This window comes from Seriola lalandi, unplaced genomic scaffold (genome assembly GCF_002814215.2).
Source record: "Seriola lalandi dorsalis isolate HSWRI2012SDOR001 ecotype SW California unplaced genomic scaffold, Sedor1 jcf7180002054972, whole genome shotgun sequence".
NCBI classification, from domain to species: domain Eukaryota; kingdom Metazoa; phylum Chordata; class Actinopteri; order Carangiformes; family Carangidae; genus Seriola; species Seriola lalandi.
Window position 1 is genome coordinate 1,063,264 of NW_019525660.1, and position 23,457 is coordinate 1,086,720.

The 23,457-nt window shown below is 39.3% G+C and overlaps 1 protein-coding gene and 1 long non-coding RNA gene across 2 annotated transcripts in view; one reads left to right on the forward strand and one right to left on the reverse strand.

Annotated features, from left to right (window-relative positions):
* Positions 1 to 1,441: 1,441 nt before the first annotated feature.
* LOC147817106 (uncharacterized) lies at positions 1,442 to 20,415 on the forward strand. The gene is made up of 2 exons (XR_015436621.1): positions 1,442 to 1,535; positions 18,185 to 20,415. It is a non-coding gene; the product is annotated as an uncharacterized LOC147817106 (long non-coding RNA).
* The window catches only part of LOC111648244 (teneurin-3), a 133,954-nt gene continuing 114,400 nt past the window's right edge, over positions 3,904 to 23,457 (reverse strand). Inside the window, exons 23-31 of the mRNA XM_023398078.2 lie at positions 19,995 to 20,227; positions 18,157 to 18,311; positions 14,019 to 14,902; positions 12,656 to 12,831; positions 12,004 to 12,239; positions 10,913 to 11,209; positions 7,323 to 8,934; positions 6,550 to 6,680; positions 3,904 to 5,946 (exon numbers count right to left, since the gene is read on the reverse strand). Coding sequence (XP_023253846.1) covers positions 5,194 to 5,946; positions 6,550 to 6,680; positions 7,323 to 8,934; positions 10,913 to 11,209; positions 12,004 to 12,239; positions 12,656 to 12,831; positions 14,019 to 14,902; positions 18,157 to 18,311; positions 19,995 to 20,227 — 4,477 coding nt within the window. The 3' untranslated portion in view covers positions 3,904 to 5,193. The remainder of the gene's footprint in view (positions 5,947 to 6,549; positions 6,681 to 7,322; positions 8,935 to 10,912; positions 11,210 to 12,003; positions 12,240 to 12,655; positions 12,832 to 14,018; positions 14,903 to 18,156; positions 18,312 to 19,994; positions 20,228 to 23,457) is intronic.

A 23,457-nucleotide genomic window follows, 5' to 3' on the forward strand; every position in this document is an offset into this window, starting at 1 on the left:
AGAGATCAACTAAATGTTTTTGTATCAATAGAACGATCAGCCTGTTGCTGATCTTGTTCTCTGTGTTCCAGCTACGCTGTTAGAAATAATTATTATAAATTATTGCATACTGTAATAATTCAGTTTAGAATAATTATTTTGATCTTGACATAATATGAACTAATGTCTTCTTTGGATCATTGAGTCACTAGCTGCTCAGATAAAAATTATATTTTTATTAATAAGAGTTAAAGGTAAAAATATAGATTTTTATCTGATGTAATGATCAGATTTAATCAACAGAAGTCAGATATAATGACTTCTATGACCATGACTACCATGTCTGGTTGCACACCACATTTACAATGTACACTGTTATCTTGACTTTTATATATTTTTACAGTTATTATTGTGTACTTATTATTTTTAGTAAATTTTGGATTAACAGGGTTTAGTTGTACAAAAATACAACAGTAAAAAGTTACGTACAATGGAATTAAACAGATAAAAGGTAATTTGTTAATGTTTAATCTATACCCACTATATTGCAGGTTAATTATTTATCTGTATTATGGGGATATTATGTAACACTACAGTGACTTCAGCATTTTGGTCACCACAGGTTACAGTAAACTAACTATGACACTCTATCATGTATTAATATATATTACAATCCTACAGGGATTTTTGCTTGGTTGCGGCTACAAAAAGTGATAAGGATTCACATCAAAATGAGTGACAACATAAGTGGTAGAAACTGCTGCTTATAGGTGATTCCCATATCGGAATGATTTTTTTTTTTTTTTCTTTGATGCTAATGATCATCTTAATGACAGTTTAGGTTATGTCAAGATCACAAGATTGTTGCTTTGTGTCCACAGGAAAACGGAGCTCATATAAAAGCTCAGAATACAAGGTTTTCATCTTGACATAAAATAATTATTCTGTGATCTGAGGGGAAAGAAAAATCCTGTCAGCCCTTCTAGATGCCTGTGGTTCACACATTGTCCTTGGAGAAAATTTTAACAGTTTGATTCAGATTATTTTTGTCACCTGTGTCTGCAGAGAGAAGATGTTTTTTTTCTTTCTTTTACAGTACATCTACAGTTTGGTACCGAATACTAGGCAGAATTTTATAATACAGTTAGGTCATGAGTGCAGCTGCTTCATTCATTGTAGTACAATGAAACATGGCCTTTCCATTTCTTTTCTTTTTATACATTACATGCAAATCCATTCAGTTCAGAAACAAAATGCAATAAAGGGCAGATTGCTTTGTAGTTTTGGAAACTGCATTGTTGGGATTTTTAAATCATTTTTTTTTTTTTTTTTTTACAGTGTTACTATCTGCTACAGTTTGAGATTGAGAGGTTTAACTCTCCCCTCATTAAATTCATACTTATATGTTTTAAAAATCTTTCAAGGAAACATTTTAAATGAAGACATGATTTTTTTTTTTTTTTTTGCTTTCCATTGCAATCCTGTGATTTTATTTTGTTTATCCACAGGTCCTGTTGGAGTTTGTGAGGAGACAGTCCACAGGTTGTCAGCAAGAGGTGAGAAAAAGCAATAATGAACATGTCACCTTTTGTGCTTGTGAAAATGTAATAATGTTGCTTGGCAAAAATAGTAGGTGTGGTAAAAAGTCATGGAGGGACACCAACACAGAAATGAATTTTACAAAAATAAGATGCAGCAAATGTGTTTAAATGTTTACATCCCGTGAAGGGGAATGTAAATTTAGACTCAAAATGTGTGATTCCTTTGGAGAAGTAGTCAGTTACACACTTATTTTATTTACTAGAAGCTCATTAGAGCGCTTGGCCTGACTATTTTATGTTCATAATTATCTAATCTGCCTGGTTGATGCACTTGATCGTCCGTTGCTAATATCACATTAATAATTGCAGTATTACTACTATAAATTCAACTTCACTTTAAATTACTGCAGATTTCCTTCCTCTAAGCTTTACATCATATGATCTTAATTGATTTTGAGTGGGGAGCTTTTATAAAAAATTCAAACTTGAGTGCAAGCTTGTTTCTTAAATCCCTACATCCGACAGATTTCAGCTTGCGTGGATGCAAAATTTATAGTTAAATGATGTTGGTTCACTGCAGTAACAACCAGTTTGATATAAGGCCACTGTGCTGCACAAAAGTCCAAATCATCCACCTACATAAATCCAAGCTGTATGACGACAAACTCAGGCCTCATATGTGATGTATAGCTTTCCCTTCAAGTCATTGTGACTCCAAAATGGGAAATATAGCTTGCAAAGTCATTTCATGTTTGGTAGTGCGATTCCATATGGCTACCTCTGTGTTACGTCCATTAATTGAAGCTTGACTGAATTATGAAACAAGCTTCATTTTTCCAGCGCTCTGATGTGGTTATTGCATGATGCTTTTAGGTCTTTGATGTTCTTGCAAAGTCGTGCCATCTCTTTTATATAAGCCTTTGAAGTAGGTCTAGTTGCACTGCGTCGTGATAGGCCGTACTGTTGCTTTGGCAGTGCCTTCTGTGGTCACAGTGTGATATTGCAGCAGCACTGTGGATCATTTTCATATTACTGGTTTATCTATTCCATTTGATGTCTCTTTAAATTAACCTGGAGTATCCAAAAGTGATTATTTTGGGGTTTTTTTTCCTGAACATCTGGCCCACTAATCACTAGAATTTGACTGAATTATTTGAAGCTGTAGCTAAAAGCAACGATGTTTTTCTGTCCTCTATGAAAGTGCAGTGGTGGCTGCTGTTATAACAAGTGCACTGCTACATGATATGTAGATAAACAGTCAGCTGGATGACTGTCTGAACTATGCACTTTGTACCACTAGGGAGCATCAAAGGACTTTTAAGAGAATGAAAGATTTGAATGCTTCATATTTGGCAGAGCTGAGTTTGTACTTGAAGATTTTCCAGCAGGGGTTTGGTGGGGTTCGAAGCTCTTTGTATGGATATATCAAAACAAATGGGGGGTTTGTATAAGTTCACTGTAATTTCAGTGTGAAGGAACAACAGAAAATTGCTCACAGGGGAACTTTAATAAGATATTTCGTTATAAGTTGGTGGTGAAGAGGGGTGGTATGCCCAGAGGGAGTCTGATGAGAACTTCGAAGGCATGTATTTTAGATTTTGAGCTGTGCAACATTCAAAGAGATGTAGTTTTACAGAGCTCTATATGCCAAAGCATGTTTTTTTTTTAATCTCTGAAATGACATAAAGAATCTGTGGGCTTCTGGAGGAGCAGAGAGGAGGTCAAAAACAGCGGCATAAAACAACCTTTGAGTAAAGAATATTCTACTCCCATTTGGTTTGAAATGCTGTTTGAAGTTTACCATGAAAAAGAAAATCACTTTCATATGGAGGGGTTGTTTTCAGAATTATGCATTCTATCATCAAAACTCTTCTGTGCTTTGAAGAATAACATTTAGCATAAGTACGGCAAAGCTGATCACAACCTACATATAATTTAAAAAATTGAGCGATTAAATACACACACAAATACACATAAACGTATACCTAACATCCTCTGTGACTGCGATGCTGACCGTGTAGATTACTCCTATATTTCAGGTTAGTTGCATTAAAACTTTTTGCAGCTATTTCAATTGAGAACAGCCTCGAGCAGCTGGCTTCAGAGTAGTGCTGCATTTGTCTCCTTTGGTTCAGTAGCTCAGATGTATTTTAAATCATTAATGCAATTTGTAATTTTGATATTTTTTTTTTTTGTTGTAACAGAGGCAATGAATACATAAATATTTGGCAAGACTTTCTTAAGCATTATATCCAAATAAGTGTCTGAGTAACTCAACTCAACATTTAGTCACTTCTGATATTCATTTTCAAACTGAACTGTTGATTTGTGACTTGAAAACATAAAAGCTGTTCCAATTCTTAAAAAAACAACACACCCAAAAGAACCCCAATATCATTTTAATCCATGAGTGCATTTAACATTCAAAAAAATTATACCTACCGAGAACATGGATGTGATCTATATTTGGATCCACTGTAACCTTGTTTATGTGAGATGGGTTCATGAAATATTTGTGTTGATGAAATATTCATTGGACAGGAAGCCAGGTCAAAAGGCATTATGCCCAATAAACATTAAATTTAGTGGAAATAATAGTTGACTGCATGTTATAGATACATCACCACTTGTAAATACTTGTCACTACATGCACAGGTTTCTGTTAATTACTTAAACAGAGCATTGTGAAGAAGCCCCACATTAGCCATATTAGGAGGAACATAAAAAAGAAATACATGTCTGGAAAAATCTAAGAAATTAAACAAAAAAAAAAAAAAATCAAAATCAGCTGGACTTTATTTGTTATGTATAAACACAACATAAATTACTGTTAATATGACTAATACAGACATTTATTCAGTTTCTTAAAAAAACGCCATAAAACTCTTGCATAATTTACAAAACATGGTGTCCCTGTGCTATCCACGACACAGCTGTGCCTTTGTCTCCCCCACCAGAGTTCTTCATACCTTTACTGTCCTTTTTTTTCACAATGAATATTGGGTATTTAAACATGGAAACAGTTTCTTTTTTCCATTTAAAAGCATCTCAGAGAGAATAAGACATTTTGATGTTTACAGTGCTAAATCTGGTATACATAGTGGCTGTTTGGTGAGAATCTGTCTAATGTCAGAAGTCTCTGGTTTAAAAAAAAAAAACAACAAAAAAAAAAACATCTGCTCAAGGACACTGTTTGCTCTCGGCAGGTGAACTCATGAGCCCCGTACTTCTAGAGAAGTGCAGATATGCATAATGTAAACATTTCCTTTGCTCTTAGAATACTCTCTGTTGAGCCAGACTTTTCTTGGTAAAAACAAAAACCAAACATAAGACACCTAAACTAGCTCACTGTTTCTCCAAAGACACCACTATTCCTCTGTTTGAGAGTCCAGAGTCCAGAAGGCTTGTGCTACAGAGGAACTGACCTGTAATTTGCCATGTTAAGGCTTGGTGTAGTTATACATTTACTCTGTAGTCCCTAGGTCACAATGCACAGCATTGCTTTTGACCGCTTGTATTTTTCCTTTCTTATTTTTTATTTTTTTTTTATAAAAAACACATGGACACTCAGGATACATATCGGCAACCTTTGATTACAGCTGCTGTTCATTTTGTCCGCTAGTATGTCTCTACCAAAATGAAGTCTCTTTGGCAGAAAATGCACCTCGTATTGTTACCTTTTCCCAATTTCACTTTGCCGAAGAAAATGGATGTTATTAGCGCTGTCTGCTAACTCTGGGTACTGCTCGATAGAGAGCACGTAGTACCCATCATAGCCCAAAACTTTTCCACTACTCAAAAGCTGCCTCTTCTCCCCCTCTGTCCAGGGGCGGACCCCCTCCTCGCCATCTCGCACTCGTTGCTGTTCTCTTGCCCACGCCCCCGCAAGGGCGCGCTGACGAGCGAGCTCAACAACTCGCGCTTTCTCCTCGTCCACCGTGGATCCATAGCGGATATGAAGAGCTAGAGCGCCGGCACGAATCTCCACATCTGCAAAACGGCGAGTCCGACTATCCATGACTGTGGTGGACTGGGAGACAGTCACATTGACACCGTTCTCCAGAGTCTTGTGTCCACTAGTGAGGTGCAACGCGGCAAGGTCGGCGTCCGGAAGGCCTGGCTTGACAAAGTAGTGCGTGTCCCGTCCTTCTATAGTGAAGTGGAGGTCTTCCAGATAGAACGCGTTGTTGAGGATTGTCGCAACTTTGATACAGTCCTCACTGGCCACGTTGAGTGTGTGAGTATGGATGCTGCCCTTGTAGATGGCAAACATAACAGCTCTTCCGATGGGAGACATTGCTGCTGAGAACCACAGCCAAGACTTTTCACCTCTGCGACCTCGACTGAGATGGACCTCTGGCAGCCGCTCGAATGACAAGAGCGAGTGGGCTTGTCTGGTTACTTCCTGCTGGACCCCAGAGATAGACTGTAGGAAAAGTGCAGTGAAACGTTAACGCCTGAACATGGCAGAACCTGACTCTCCAGGCCATTTAGAACCAGCTACTGCTCTGCTTCAGAGAGTTTTTCATCCCCGTCTTAATATAATGGTGTTTTTCAAGCTGTGTTCTCAAGCCAAAAGGAGATAAATCCCCCATGACAATTTTACAGCAACACTTTTTGTGTTAGGGAATTAGACTAAAGAAGCCTAGCATAAATAGCTTCAAAAGATTGTTTTAAAAGTTTATTTATTTATATATTATAATGTTATATATTATATCAACTTAGACACTGTTGAAGTGTGTTCAGCTAGTAACTAAAACAACAAGACAGAGGAAAGTACACTTTGCTTATTATACATATTATTATGCAAATATGGCCCAATTAAAACTGCTATTCTATGAAATGCATAGCAATCCAATTAAGAGATGGCAGCATCAAAATACTGATGTAAAAGAAAAAAACAAAATTGTTTTTTGTTGTCTGTCTGAACCCCAACACTATCAAAAGCAAATTGCCTGTTGGCTTGAGGTGTATAATAGTTCTGTTTATTTTGTGTTCACCATGCATAAGAGATATTAATTATACCCACCGGCAGATCATCCCAGAGCTGACTCTTCCTCAGCTCAAAGGACGGCATGCTTAAATCAAATTTTGGGACTGGAAAGCCAGGAATGGTGTTGTGAAGATGAAAGCCAAAGGTTACGAGCCAGCTGTTCACATCTGTGCATGAAAAAGAAAAATTAAAGGCAGAAAGTTCCAAGTTACAACATGGAAACCTTTGTACCTTACCTTATACATTCTCATTAGCAAAACCATTTGTTTGTTAAAAATGTTAATGCTGTATATTGAGCCAGAACAAATGCAAGTTTTAACCCAGTTTTAAAAAGTGTCATTTAAATGCTAAGTATTAAAAAGAAATAACAAACAAGTAAAATCTATAAAGTAGAGCTACAAATAACCCTAAATTCATTCAGATCAATGATGACCATTACAACAATTGGCTGATTTATTAATTAGCCAATTGACAATTAAAAGGCAACTGTTTTGATATCTGTTATTTTATCAAGCAAAAATGCCAAACAGTCAGTGTTTTCCAGCATTTAAATTATGAGGATCTGCTGCTGTTCCTTGTCATATATCATAGTAAACTGAACGTCTCGATCAATGTTTCAGATACGAGGATAACAGCTGAATTTGCAAATTATAATGGGTATTTTTCACTATTTTCTGACAGTTTATAGATAAAATACATGGAGAAATTCAACAGCAGAAAAAATCGATAGTGAAAATGATAATAAATCATTAGTAGCAGCCCTAATTATCATCACTAGTACCAGCAGGATCAACTGCAATATCACTTACCTGCAACATATTCTCTCACTTCATGGACTTTGCTGATGGGGTTGTTATTTCTAAACATGTATAAATTAAAAGGAGCAGGCTCTCTGCCAACTTTTTTCCAAGTAGAGACATCTGGAACAGTCCACCTTCCAGACATTATATCATAATCCTGCTCCCCAAAGTGCAGCAGTTTGGTCAGGGGGTCATACAGTCCTCCGTGAAACCCTAGCACGAGCTGGAAGTCTGGGTTTGAGTCGAAGTAGACCTCACCGTATGCCGTGTACTGGAGCTGTTTGACGAGGAGTCCGTTGCTGGTGAAGACAGCCAGAGGTGTGCCAGTGTTATCACAGGCAATGTAGAACTCCTCCCCGCTGCTGATCTCCATAGCAAAGAGATGGCCTTGGAGGTCGTAGTAGAGCGAGGTGATCTCTGAACTGGAGTGGTTGTATACATGTGTAATCCTGGCTGGGTAGCTCAGGTCTGCGTAGAAATACTGCAGGTGTTGGCCCAAGCTGGTTTTGGTGGATACTCTGCGGCCGAGTCCATCATAGCGATACTGAATCGTCCAGCCACCGCTCTTGCTGTAGACCCGAACCAAGAGCCCTTTAGAGTTGTACTCAAAGATTTCTGCTCCTCTCTGACGAAGGAAACCGTCTTCATCCATTCTGTATTGGATATCACCAAGGCGGGTGATGCGGTCTCTCAAGTCATAGCGCAGAGGGAGAAGTCTAGCACTGTTTCCTGCATTCAGCAGGTGCAGGTTTCCATTAAGGTCATACGTATAGCGCCACATCACTTTGTCATTCAAGTATACGGTCTGGAGCTGGCCATCCACGTCATACTCATAGCTGTACTTGGTGGTGTTGGCAAAGGGACCGATCTTGATCTCCCGCTTGGTGACTCGGCCCACATCATCATACTGGAAAGTGATCCAGTACATGAGTGAACGAAAGATCTCATACTGGATCTCCTTTATGCGTCCGTGTGCATCAAAGTGCTTGGTGTAGGTCATGACTGCAGTGGAGATGATCTGATTTATATCATAGTAGATCACCCCAAACTTTCCAAACTGCTCAACTTTTCCTGAGATGTCATCAAACTGGTATAGATCGATGGGTAGCGGCGTTTCGTTGATGACACCTTGCACACTGGTGACACGCAGACTGCTGTCATAGGTGTAATCAAAACGTGCATTGACCATGCCATCCTCGCTGAAGCGGAAAATCTGTCGGTCCACCAGGGGACCCACTTGGCGATAACGAATGGAGCAGATGAAACCTTCATTCTGCAGGTTGACGGTCTTCAGCACACCCGCCATCTCGTCATAGGTGAAGCTGACCCTTGTGCTGTCGTAGAGTATCTCTGAAAGTTTATTCTGCCGGCGATACCTGTACAGGACCCTGCGTCCTGTACCGAGGTGAGCTACCCTCAGTAGGAGGCCATCTTCACTGTAGTCCACAGCCACTGAGGCGTTGCTCTCTGGGGGGTGATAGAGGTTCCTGTAGTAACCCACTGAACGGATGGTCTGCATTGTGTAGCGTGCCACACTTGGCATGGTGACAGCAGAAAGCCGGTCCAGAGAGTCGAAATCAAATATGTACTGGCGCTGACTGTGGAGCAGGAGAACCATGGACTGAGGGGAAAAGAGCAAAAAAAATAAGTGTTTTCTTGAGTTACGTAATATTTATACATAATATATTTGTAATACCAGCCAGGGAGAGTACAAGCAGAATGAGAAGACATTTCCTTTTTGAGAAAAGGAGAAACAGGATGTATGAAAAATGCACTAGGCTGTTATGAGACAGTGGCTACCAATTGTGCTGCCCATTGTCTAATCTGTTAATGCAGAATATACAGCTTTAGTTTTAAAGTTATAATTATATATTGATCTGAAATACTTGACATGCTAAACATGCTAGTGTGGAGGGAGTTTACTCTTGTAAATGTGTTCAACTATTAATTATTGTCTATTACAGTAACACACACTTGTTGACATGAGCAATGTTTACTTTTAACTGCAGGTCCAGAGAGACTAGTTTACTTAATTTACAGTGTATGCAGTTTGGAGTGTGTACAGTCATCTAAAAGTTCACCACCTTTTCTGTTAAAATGTCATGCCCAGTCATCCGCACCTACATTGAGGTTCCCTGTGCTCCCTGAGCTCTCTGTGTTCCTTATGTCAGAGTGTTGACATGTCTTCTCCAGGTCACGCAATGAAAAGATGCAGCCAGGAATGAGTGGCTGAGAAAAATCTTTTTATTTATGCGTGGTATACATGTTCTATACTGTTAAAATCATAATTTAATGTATGTAATTTAGCCTTAGTTAATTGTTCTTTTTTTTTTTTCTTAACAAATAAATTGTTTCCAAGGTGTACACTAAAGTCAGGGATACATGTGAAAACGACTGCTTCCACCAACACCGACACATTTTTAGGCTTCAGCAACGAGAAAGGAGCACATATTTAACAACTGGCTAAATACAGGAACTACACAATGGGCAACAGATAGGCTGTGATTACAGTCATTAGGCAACTGCTAAAATCTTACAAGGATATCAATTGTGATGTATTAAAAAAATGGCCATTCATGCAAAAGAGTTTACCCCTATAATTTGTACAATTTGTACAGTGCATGTGAAAAGGGCAAAGACACAAAGGAAAATTGCTAAATCTGGAAGCGATGACGGCAGTAAAGACTAAACTGTGCAGAGAGCTGAAGGTGAGTGAACTTCATCAGCACTAAATGCTGCACTAAATTGATAAAGTGGATTATAAATTAATAGCTACTCTCATTTACAGTACACCCCACGATTTTGCCATTTGTTCATTTGTTTTTGTAATTGGTTCTAATGCTTGAACGCATAATGTTCAACGGTCTCGATTATAGATTATGTGTGGGGTGTCCAGTCTTTGTTAGCTTCAGCTCGTTTTCAGGTCCCGCCCTGCTTTACAAAGTAGGATGAGAAATATGTCCCAGAGGTGGGGACGGTGACCAGCCACACTGTTCAAAACATTTCTGGAGACCATTTTTCCTCTGGTTGCCCTAGAATAGACCTTTTTTCACAGCAGAGAGTTTTGACTTGTCATATCAGTAAAGGCACAGTTGTAATTAATAACATTAACAATGACTCACTTGTGTTAAATGTCTCAGCTATTCCATTGAGCCACAATGCACACGATAATAGGACTTTCTAAGTGGAAGGCAGGCATTATTATGTTGTTAAAAACACCTGCTCTTTTCCTGCTATGATGTGTGCAAGTGTCTCCTGTGAAAAAGGTCTGTTCTTGTTTACTGAATAGAGTGATGTGTAGCTCCTGCATAGAAGCTTCATGTTTCTGTGGAGGCAGATGTACTAAATTTCTTTTATATCTAAGGCTTGTGAATGATGCTCATAAATCTGCAGTTGGTGTAAAATGATTACTATGTTTGCCAAGTACCTCTGTAATAAGCAGAATTGTGTCAATGGAGCTGGTGATTATGGCAAAATAAGTGTCTTCAGGGTGACCTCTGCTACATGTCAGGGTCTTGATTCACCCTGTAGCGATAATGACTAGCCTGCAGTACAATATATCTTATATATTGCCTCCCCTGGTCATTTTTTTTTCTCACCTGCTCTAGGTAGGTGTAACTCCATATCTTCCCATCAGCAAACACCCTGGAAACCAGGCGGCCCTGGCTATCATACTCGAGTCTCTCAGTGGTGGGACCTCTCTGCAAGGCACTGATTTGCCCGCTGCTTGTGCGGCTCACATTAACCGGCAGTAGCTTACTGCTGGGCACCCAGAGCACCGGGTGGCCTGCTGTGTCGTATATAATCTTTAAGAGGAACTTCCTGTGGTCATCATAAATCTTCTCTGTCCTCAGGGTGCGATCATAATCGACAGAGAGAATGTTCCGCCCATTCACCTGTGGGAAGGATTTGATTTAAGGTGTAAGACAAAAAAAAAAACACAACTATGCTCACTACTCTTACTACTTATAATAATATGTTGCTATTTGATAACATTTAAAAAATAATAGTCAACACAATCTATGCACATAAATTACACAATAGTACAATATGAAGAACATATTCTTGGTATTGATATCACTGTTCTTTGTCTGGCAGGCTCCTAAAACTATTCACAGAGATTTTCACTAGTCACAGAGATTAACACCCCCTTCACGAGGCTCATTAAACTGAGAGACACTCTGGCGATTGTTCAGGTACACTTAAATCACAACCTCCTAAATTTCGTGGAGATGAAAATTACTGTGAGGCAAAGTAACCGCCCAAGTTCAGTTCATGAAGTCCTGTAAATCATAAATCTGAGAGTCGGATTCAAAGAAGGAGAAATAAGAGTTGGGCTTATGTACAATACTGGAATATTGATAACCCTCTAATATACAGAACTAAATGTTGATGTCACTCATAAATTTTTATGGAAAGAAAGAATTGCATAAATATTTTTTTGCAAGGTTATAAAAAGGACAGTGACACAGCCACAGAAATAAAGTATCATGTCATTTGTTGGTCAGTTTGACTGATTATCAGCATGAGTAACCTGGGCTGGTTATTGATTCCCTAGCCCTAAAATTGTCACGGCCATGCTCTATTTACCCCTGAGCTAAGCAAGGGCCCAGGAAATATCCACTTTTGTGTCGATGATCATTTGCATGTGCATAAAGAGGAAGAAAAAAAAAAAAAAAATCAAACATACCCTAAGCTTGCGTCCAAACACGATAACTTTCCCTCTGGCTTGTTCTTTGCGGAAGCGCCACTCAACCAAGTTCTGCCCACTCTCCCCTGGCAAGCTCATGTTGCGTCTGGCTACAGTTGGGTTGGCAGCGCCTGCCAGGATGTGGGGCTCTGTCTGGTAGTGGGTGTCCATCCCGTTGGCATAGGTAATCCTCAGCGAGTTGTCAAAGCCAACCTGATAGCTACTTCTACATTGGTCTGTAAACAAAAAGTGAACAAAAACTACTACTTAGAACAGAAGAATAGGTAATTACACACTGAAATGAATGTTGATAGTTTCCTGAAGTAATTATTGGTTGTGTGTACTTTCATAGTATTTTAAATTAGACAATTTTCATATCAAAAGAATGAACATCATGTGCTGAAATAACTGGACCATCTGGCTCTGGCGGAAAGTGGAAACCATTCAGACACAAGGTTGATGTGTCTCCCTGACACCCAAACCCACACACTGAGAGAGTAATCATTTACACTGTTGTCCGTCAGACCCTGTGAGCTGTAATGATACACGACTTAAGCTTACTCAACATTGCCCCAGTAACCCCAGAAACAATGACAAATAACTGTTCACATAATAGCTGCCTGAGTCGGGAAGATGTGTGGCGTGGCCTCACCCTGAGCCAGAGTGTAGAAGGCACGAATGGTTGAGGTATTCGTGGTGATGCTGATTTCCTCCTCTGTCATGGAGCTCTCAATGTCCACCGTCAAAGCGCTGTATATGTCTGTGTACAAGTTATTCACCATTCCAGTGGGGAACGTCACATTCATTAGCCGTCCTTCACTGTCATAGCTGCGTGACAGAAAGAACATCAAATGACAAAGCATTGATATGTATGAGGGATCTCAGCGCCACTGTGTATTCAATTATCAGCTCTTTTATACTTGTTGTGTAAGACCCGTCAACTTTATTGTAATTAAAATGTCACATTTTCTTTCTTGGGAGCAGAAGCGAATGGGTGTCTGTATCAACCCGACGCACAATCCAAATATTTGAAAATGGGAGACTGACATCTCCTCAGCTATCAGTTTTATATAAAAACCACAGGCTTGTAATGAATTCAATTATTTGGATGATTGATGTTTCATTATAATCTCAACTGAATGCTTTGTTGGTTTTTTTTTTTGTGTTTTTTACTTATAGTGAGGATATCATTCATGGTGTAATGTGACGTGACAGTGAATTACACAAAGGAGAAAAATTCAATCACTGACATGCCATACTACCAAAATAAAGCGTCACTATGATACAAAGTCCAGGTGACTAGTTGGTCATTTTGTTCAACTTCACTTTTTTTCAAATGTATGCATGTCAACACAACACGCTATTGACCACAATACACATAGTTTAGTCAAGTAAAAAACAATAAGAAAAAAAGTAGCATACTTTATGGATATTGAGTTATTTAAGTATAACTAGGCTTTTTAGAGATCTGAGACAAATGTTATAATTAGGTTTCATTTAAATGTGCACCCTAAAGCAGTTTGCAGGTAAGTGCAGTTACCAATTATAGAGTAAACTTGCACTTAGCTGTGAGACTAGACAGAACACACACAGGGTTATGTCCATGCAAGTACACACAGATAGCAAACCATTTAGTCTTTGTACCTCAAAGCTTGAGGTTTTAGTTTACAAATAAAAACCAATATAAATATTAGTGTCAAATCCAGTTTTTTAGCAGGTAACAAGCTCAAACAAAAGTTTAATAAATTCTTCAACTGCAAGGCTGTTAATACTGCCTCCTCGTCTGTGAGAAGCAGGTAATACCTTTTTTTAAATTCCCAAACATAACATTATCTGCAAAGTGAATTTGTTTCCATAATTTGTATTAGTATGCAGAGTACAAAGTCTGTTTCATTTGTAGCATGTGCAGTTTCCAGATGTAGGAGGCCTAAATTGAATTGCAACCTAAATCAAACAGACTTTGGCAAGTGATAAAGATTCCGCAGAATGATCTTGCCGGTCTCCATTATACTTACTCATAGAAAGTTGTCCAGCCAATCTCTGATGTCTTTGTGGCCAGCAGGCCGTTGTTACCATGGTAGGTAAGAAGCACCAGCTCCTGGCCCTGCGCTGTAAGAGTTTTTAATCTGCCATTGGTGCCCATAGTCAGCCAAATCACCTGGTTGTCAGGGGCGACGACGCGCACCGGCATGCGGTTAGGATCTCTGCGTATCCTCAAGGTGTTGCCGCTGCTGTCGGTAACAGCCGTGATGTCATTCTCTGTGCTGTAGCTGAAAGTATATTTTAAGTCTCCGGTGAGGAGGCTTGCAGTGTGTTGGTGGGTGCCGTTGCTGTCAAACACATACAGCTCCTGGGCATCAGGGGAAGCCACCTCATACGTACTGGCACTGGAAGTCAAAGTTGGCCCGTTTCTATAGATGGCCCGGATGCGGATGTTGCCCAGGTCTGCCACGTAGAGTGTTCCATCTGGAGCTGCCACTAAAGAAGATGGAGCATTGAGCCTTGCATCTTTGGCATAGCCGTCCCCTGTCTGGTAACAGTCACAGTTGGCATCATTCTTGCAATCGCAGTCAGAGGGAGCTCCCGCCAAATGCGTTATCTCTCCATCCACAGAAACCTTCCGGATCCTGCTCATCTTTCGCTCATCTGTCTCCGCTATGTAAATGGCACCGTGGAAAGATACGGAGATGGAAACAGCAGATTCTAGAGGGGTTAACTGCGCCCTCTGACCACCTGCCACTCCGCGCTCCAGTCCAGCCAGTGGGCAGTGGATAGGTCGGCCAGCTGCGATGCTCACTTGACCGTTCTCTGTGATGCGTAGCACTATATTGTTGTCCAGGACATAGAGTGAGTTGTCCATGGGGCTAATTGCTAGGTCTGTGGGCCACTCCAAAATCACCTGAAACACAGGGAAAATAACAGATTACTCTCACAACACAGTATTACAACATTATTACACAAATTGAAATAAAATGTAATTGCTGCTTACTCAAAGTAATCCTGACCTAATATTGATTTCATTAAATTCTTATTCTTTTTCAGATTAATAAAATGCAGTAAGCAAAAAAGTACATCTCAAACTTGCATGGTTGTAAGATCAACAAAAATGTAGCAATGTTGTAGCACAACTTATCGAATGCAAAAAGGCATGAATACATCTCCATTATAATTGCGCACAGGCAACGTCCTGCTCTTTCAAGCTACCCTCAGTTCCTCCAGCCTCAGCCTTTCCTCATAGAAGATTACTTTTATCTTTCTCAACGGGTGAAACCTAATCTATCTGGTTGATGATTAAGACACTGGCTGGTGCAGGAATCAAACATGACATTTTAGTAGCAGTGTAGTCTCTCTTTCCATTATGCTAGTTTATCAAACTTAGGATGTATAATTTCAACGGCCCGGAAGGAAAACTAAATAATGTGATGATAGAACCTTTGGGTTATTAGATAATGTCTTATCCTCACATTGTTTTGGTGTTGCTGATACGTGAATTTAAAGCAAAATTTATATAACAGGATATTTCTGACTGTTGAGATTGTTTCCCATCATGCCCTCTCTCCCTCCTAAACATTGAACTTTTAACATGCTGCGACAGAGATTTCAAACTAAATGTAGTATCAAGGCTTTTTTTCCCCAGTGTGACTATAGTATAGCTACAAAATAACCTTGAGCGTGCACTTCACACCTTCCCGCTCCATTTGTGCTGTACTAACTGATGCTGCAACCTGAGAGAGAAGCTCCCTATGGGGAGGGGGGAGGAGGGTCGATTAAGTACATCAAATTAAATCAAAATTAAATAAAAGATATTTCACAGGTCAAAATTTGATAGCAACATTAAACACATCTTGGAAAAAAAATAAGTTAAGCTTTGTCAACTATTATAGTCTATTCGTCAGAAATATGTCAGTGGATAAAAAAGCTTATTTTCAAACAGCACAAAATGGCCCTCAAATACACAACTGTATGATTAAAACTGTAAAAAATGCTCCTGAATCGTACTTTTCCACAGGGTGATTAATAATAAAACACTCAGCCTTTAAGGCTGCCACTAGTTAAACTGCACTGAGCCATTTCTGTAGCTTGGATGCCTGAGGATCATACAGTCTCGCCAAAACCATGTCTTTATTGGCTCAAACCAAATGACTTGGTTAATTAGCAAAAAGTGACAAGCTTAATCCTTTGTCTTCATGTTCTCTCATGTTCTCCTCCCTTCATGTTCACCACCCACATGCGCGTACTAACACAAACACAGATTGCTTTCTCGTCTGTTTACATTTAAAATGTTCTCATGTTGCCAAAAACACCCTTTAATTTTCTCCCTGGCTCTTTTTTCGTTTAATGCATTTCCATTGTTATCTAATCTCTCTCAAAAGGACACAAGAATTTTTGATATCTGCTGTCAGGGTCACTGGTTTTGACTGTTGCAGTCCTTCCTATCTACTAAGTGCTTTGTTTGTACTATTTCTTTTTGTAAGCTGATCTGCATTAGAACATTAGAAATCTAATTAAAATGTAAATTGGTTGGTTAAAAAACAAACCAAAAGAAAAAAAACTAAATACTGTTATGTCAGGTGCACACGTGTAAGACGTGGGAGAACCAATCTCATTCTCAAGGGTCAATACACTTAAAAATCAACCTTTTTACATTCACTCAGAAACGGGACCCAGACAAAAGCTTGCAAAAGGTTCCATTATCACATGATTAAAAACCTTTTTTGGACTTTATTTTTCTTCATTATTCATCTTAAGTCAGATCTGAAAACTCTGAGGGAAAGAAGTGAGGAGAGATATTCATGCTTAAGCACAGGAAGCTTCACTTCTACTTTGGAAGAAATGTCACCTCTATTGCAATAATATAACCTATAGCGCAAGGGCAGGGCGCCGTTTTTATGTCACCTCATTTACAGGTAGAGGGTAAATTTTGTTGGACAAAGGCGGCTGTCGTCAGGTGCTGCAGAAGAAAGTGTTTTATGTGCGGCAAACTGGCTACCGAGTGCTGCTTTATTATCATGTCTGGTCTAAGTGTCCTCAATACTGAGAATTTTCAGTGGAACGCTAAACACTAATTCAGCTTCAGCCACATCAAAACAAGCCCCCCAAAATGAGTAATTATTCTTCCCTCCATATCCTCTACCGTGACCTGAAAACTCATCTTTTCAATAAACACTTCATGTCTCCACTTCCTGCCTAAATCAGCCTCCTCCTAGCACATATTTTCCACCAGTACTTTCAGAGAAAATGCTCTACTGTTGCTGAGAGTTGAGAGCAAATAAAAAAAGAAAAAAAAAAAGAAACAGAAAGCATTTTCTTTGTCACTGTTGTTTCTACACCAAGCATCTTATACCAATTTTATTGCTGTTCTAGGAATTGGAGCTTATTCCACTAATGTCACTGTAAGTTTCTCTGGATAAGATCTGTCAGTTAAATGCCAATATTTTATTTAACACTTATTTAACCAGGGAATCTTAGAGATAAAAATGTCCTTGTCTGGACAGAAAGAAATAACAATGTTACAGACTTAAAAACATAGAGCAGATAACACAATATCTCTCACAAGATCAGAATTAAACTAAAATGGGATTATAAAACCAGGAATGAAAATGCCATTAAGATCACATCCTTGAAACAAACTAAGGAGGTACTTAAAAAAAAAACCTTAGGGCAATCTAAAACAGTCAATATAAATAAGTAAGAATGATCTAATGCTATCAAACAAGGAATGAATTATACTAAAACATCCCTGTTCTAATATTCTCCCAAACAGGAGCCAGAAGAGAGAGCACACAGTTTCTGCTGCAATGATTTAGATTCCCAGAAAGAGACCAGTTTTTGCAATTTTAAATTTAATTGCAGAGGTTTCTAAGCAGCGGGAGCAGCATGCTAAAAAGCTCTTTTACCAAGTTCAGTGAAGGAAGGTAAATTCTAAAAAAATGCACCCGCATGTCTCACACAGAAACCAGTTTCCCCCGAAAAGATGATCATTTATGAAAAAAGAGATATACTCTATATGTAATATATATTCAGTTATGTAACACTGCATATCAGAGCTGAGTCATGGGTGAGCAAACTGAAAGAGGGTCAGAGGGGTGGGGCCACAAGGTGGCGCTGTGACATGCTCTGTGTGGGCATACAGGCAATGTGTGTATAAGTCACCTGATTGATGTCCATGCTGTTGTCACAGGTCAGAGGGCGGGCCGATGTCAGGTCATTGGAACCAAGGAAAGTGGAGATGATGCCGTTCTGATCCACCTTTCGGATCGTGGTGCCATCAACAAAATAAATCAGCCCATTCTTGTCCACGGCGATGCCTGTTGACATCACGTTAGGGGGGAAAAAGAAGAAAAGAAGAGACAGAAAAAAAAAAAAAAAGCTGTGATAACAGGGCAACATGGTAGATATGCGGCATCTCTGCTTGCATGACTCAGTGGACGGAACACGATGGATACATGTGTCAAGCTTGCCTTCCCATTATTCAGGTCACTGCAAAAAGCACACCCATCAATAATTCACGGGCTGCTTTTCTGGTATTAAATAATTTCTTAGGCAGAAGTGGGAAAGGCTGTATTCATACCGTATATATATGCACTTGCCATGTCTTGTAAACCTCCTCTCTAAAAAGGGACCTTGTGAGGTGGGGGTGTCAATGAGTGGTGCGTTTGGGACATTTTTTGACAGCGGCAATCATCAACAATCTGCACACCATTTGAGAAATGAATGAGCGAGGGAGCGGAAATGACAGCTTCGGCCAATTTTAGATGAAAGGGGTGAAAGACAGACAGTTGCCATGGTGACAACTGTGGACTAAATTGTCTCAGTGATTGAGTGTCAGCTCAGAGTTGTAAGGTGCAGCAAATCCAGTATGGAGTTACATGCAGTGAGGCTATTTTTCATTTTCCACATTGGTTTTAACATGCTGTGGCTTTGGCTGTAATTCTAAAGACTGAGAGACGCTGGTCTCAGAAACATGTATGTATAGTGGAAGACTGTGCTTTAGTTTGTGGAGGATTTAAAATGTTCTGAATCAGCATTAAGTTCAGTTTTACCTCCAGAGTATGGTTTCTTTTTCAATGAAGTCTTTAAAAGCCTCTATGGAAGGTGAGTGGTTTGGTTTGACCTGTGGCTAGGTCTGCACAAGATTGCTTTCTGCTAAAACATTGACGAGCCAAGGGAGCCCACGGTGAATCCTCGGGAGCTGGCTATTTGACAGTCTGAGATTCTCAGACAGATGAAAAGTGTCACATTTGAGCAGAGTTCACCAAATGTCTGAGAGCAGGAAAAAAAGGAAAAAAAGAAAAAGGAGCCATCTGCTGTTTCTTCCCTGGTCTCGGCTTCCACCCACTCAATCATTAAGAGTCGCTCCCTCAGATTGCCTTCACTCAAGCCTCTATCACCCAGCTGAAGCTGAGCTGTTGCAGTTGGCATTTAGAGCCGGCAACAACTAGCGCAAAACAATTCATCTTAGCCTTTTCATCCAGAAGATTTTGTGGAAGAGTGAGCAATCCAAGCAGAAAATGGTCATGCGCCATTTGAATGTGGAGGAACAGGTTGTGCATTGAGGCTATCGACACATGGATGGCTGTCACTTTAGACTTCACTTTCCCAATAGTTGTTTGAGAAAAAAAGTTTGAAGAATAAATAAAATTTTAAATCTTAAATGATATTTACAGGAATATCCAATCATGTCAAATGAATTATGCATTATATTTCTGGAGGTTAAAACAGTAACCTTTTGTTAGGCAGCAGCAGCATGTTTTTTACTTAGCGGACAGTCCTACTTACTTTTTCTTACTTACAAAATATGAACCCCAACAAAAATTTGTACATTTAAATCAGTCATCAATCATTACATTGAAATCAATCAAATCATTCAAAGGCACAGAGCCCAATGCACACATGAATTTCAATCTAACAGTGTCTGATCCTGGGTGACAAAATCATCACTGTGTTCCGCCCCTCCATTTGACTTCAACCCTATCAGTTTCAAACGATACCTTTGGGTCCAGTGAGAGACGCCTCTGGAGCTTTGCCTCCGTCCCCACAGTGGTTCTCATCAAAGGGCAGACAGTGTTCACTAGTTCCTGCCACCACCTCTGTGTTCGACTGCAGATCCTTGGTCCCGGTTAAGATTTTCGGTCGGTAGATTCTCCGGGAATTTGTGTCTGACACATACAGCTGGCCAGTTACTGGGTGAGTTGTCAGGTAATACCGGTGTGCAGGGTTGTTGCTGTATTCAAGACAATAACTCAGTTATATGTTGTCATTATAGACACAGAGGATTTTTCTTTACATGCCATTACAGTACAGCCAAACAGTCCAAAACTCTCTCAAAAAACACCAAACACAAAATGTGTAAAACCTGAATGACTCCTGATGAAATTTTTCTTCCCTTGAATAAAACCTTTAAGATTATTATCAAGAGTAGATTCCATTATATCTCTCCCTTCAGCTAACATTGTGTTCAGTATGCATTTAAGTATTTTTTTAGAAAATACTCTCAGATTCACAATATTCAAGGGAATGTGCACAGCAGTATTTATTTACAGATCAATATCAATCTTGCATAATTTTTTTTTAAGAGTTATGTAATTAAAGAACCTTCTCTAGAGTCACGTCTTTGTATTTTAATCGCATCTTAAGAGTCAAGAGTAAATTAATGCCAATGTTCAATCAGGGTATTTTCATCGTATTAAGCTGTCATTTAGAATGTCATTTTCTGTAGCGTTTTTTTTTTCCAGTCCAATTGCAGCTTAAAATAACCTTATGATGAACCGAGGAAGGAAATAATTTCTATTTTTAATGTTAAAAACTGAAGAAAATTTCCACAGCAGGAGAAAAAGGGCAGAGCCTTTCAGAGAAAGAACAAGTAGAAGACAGAGAAGGTTGAAAGGATGGAAGTCAAACTGAATTTAACAGGATACCACTGCAAAGCAGAAATGACAACTTGTGTGCCAGGTCATTTCAGTTATCATCACTCCCCTGTGGGGAGAAGCCTTTGCAAATTACAGAAGTGACTGGCTTATGTTAACAAAGTGCAACAACTAATGACATTGCATCTGGTTCTGCTTTTTACAGTCTCATAATAAATCCTAATGAACCTATTTTGAAATATTTCATTTTACAACACACGATTGACTGATCCTTCAATTTGAAGAAAGCCAATTAAATGATTTTCTCTTTTAAACAAATTCAAAACACTGAGAAGCTATTGAAATAACCTTTTCTCTTAGGGCAAAGTTAATACATAGCAGTTGCTCAAGTGTCATTAAAGAGCTCAAAACAGCGGCAGTTAACATGAGAAATAGCTTGCTTTACAGAGCAGTCGTAAACATGGCTTCTCTGGTTATACTCCAGCTTAATGGTACCTGAGTCAATACTGGTTGGCTTTGGAAGTGGGATAATGTGATGGCAAAATAAATGTGGCAATGAAACATCTTTGTAAAATGATGAAGATGGAGTCGTAAAACTTGACAGCTTTTATGAGTCAAAGTAAATGCCCAAAATAGGTGGCTGCTATCAAGTTCCTCGAAAGAATTCAGCCAGCCGTACAAGAGTAACCCTTTCTTTTACAGTCAACCTGCAGGGGGTGGACACAATAAATGAAACACCTGTATAACATTATGCAGTCTTATAAAACAATCCTGCAATAAATAATACCTTGGTGAAGCTTTTGATGTTAAGTACGGTGCATACTATGTTTTATGGCTAGTTTTAAGGCTTTGTGGTCTTGTATCTAATATTTTATTAACCTTTTCGGTACAAAAGAGCACCCCAGACTATGGCCACAAAAATTACCTTATTGGCAGCTCTTTGGCAGTCTCAACAAAAATTTGACAACTGCCATTTGACCAGCTGATCAGGTGGTGACTGGCTTGTGGTCCAGATGCTAGTCATCCCTTGATTAGACTACCACAGTGTCCTAATTGCTGGCATTTGCAGGCAATCAGAAGCCTCCGACTGATCCAGAATCCAGCAGCCTTCACATCAACGTGCTCAGGCTTTCACATGTCACTCTGTGTCTCCGCTCCCTTCACTGGCTTCCCGTGGTAGCTCGTAAAAAGTTTGAGACCTCATTAGTGGACAATCAGCACACAGTCAAACCCCGTAGCCATGTCTCTCCAGCTAAAATTAAGCTTCCATGAAGATACACTTCAACATCTCTGTCAACCTAAGAGTCGTGGGTAAAACCTATATATGTCACACAAGTTGAGTACAAAGGAAACAGTCATTTGAAGGTCGCTGAACAACTTCTGTGTTTGTTCATCTGTATCCAGGAGAAGCATCTTTTAGCCTTCAAAGGTTTTTTTTTCAAACATGCATCAAGAGTATGCTATCTTTTAGTCCCAAATTAGTATGGTAATGTTCATGCCTCTAGTTTGTTTCCTTTGGTCTGGGAGCCAAACAGGGCAAACAAGGGCAAACAAACAAACAAAAAAAGATCTGTTGTTCTCGGGATTCACACAAACAAACCAAGAGTCAATATAAGCCAATGGACTGACAGTGACCTGCACTGTTGTGGTCGGCTATGCTACATCAGCAGACATGCAAAGACCTTAGGGAGACAATCTAAACAAAGTTTATTCTGGTCACTGACGACAAATCGTCACCAAACAGTGCACTTCATTGCACTTCATTGCACTGGATGGCTTTATTTATGGCTTTATTTATTTTCTGAAGCTTTCTAGCATTACAATAAAATTCTCAGACACAGACAGCGATCAAAACGATACTGCCCTTGCAGATGGAGAGAGGAGCCAATGTATTCTGCAGTAAAAAAAAAAAAAAAAAAGGGGGGGGGGGCTTTCGGCAGACACATCAGGCTAAATGGTGTTGATTTTAAATTCATACAACAGGAGCATCTACATCACATCATCTTTTTGTCACACCAGAGGCATTACCTTGATAGCCAACTTAATAAAGTTGTTCCAGTTTACTGTCTGCAGCACCTCTGGCACTTATGGTCAAGTTAATCACTGAGACAACCTAATTGCCACCAATCTGCATAGTCACTTGATCTGATGCTGTCGTCTTAATTATGAATACAAAGCAGTTGTGTAAGCCCCTGCGGGTAAGAGCATATGCCAAACATCATCACTGGAAATGTAATTATAAGCTTCACAATGGTACTGTTAATTGCAGCACTGTTGTCCTGGACTGCATTATAATGTATACATACAGTATATGCGGATTATATATATTTACAATAACATCCTTTTTTAATATTAATTACTTAATGTCTTAAAACTGTTCCAGTGTATCTTGTAGTCATGTCGTCAATAATCACTTTGCACAGTCGTAATTCTTAAAAGACCGTGCACTCTTCTTCTTGTTTGGATGTAATCAGGCTATAATTGGTTTGCTGTAATTACACATAGTAATCACTGGTGCTAAAGGTGAATGTAAAAGGGAGCGTTACTCATATATTTATTAAAAAAAAAAAAAAAAAAAAAAAAGATG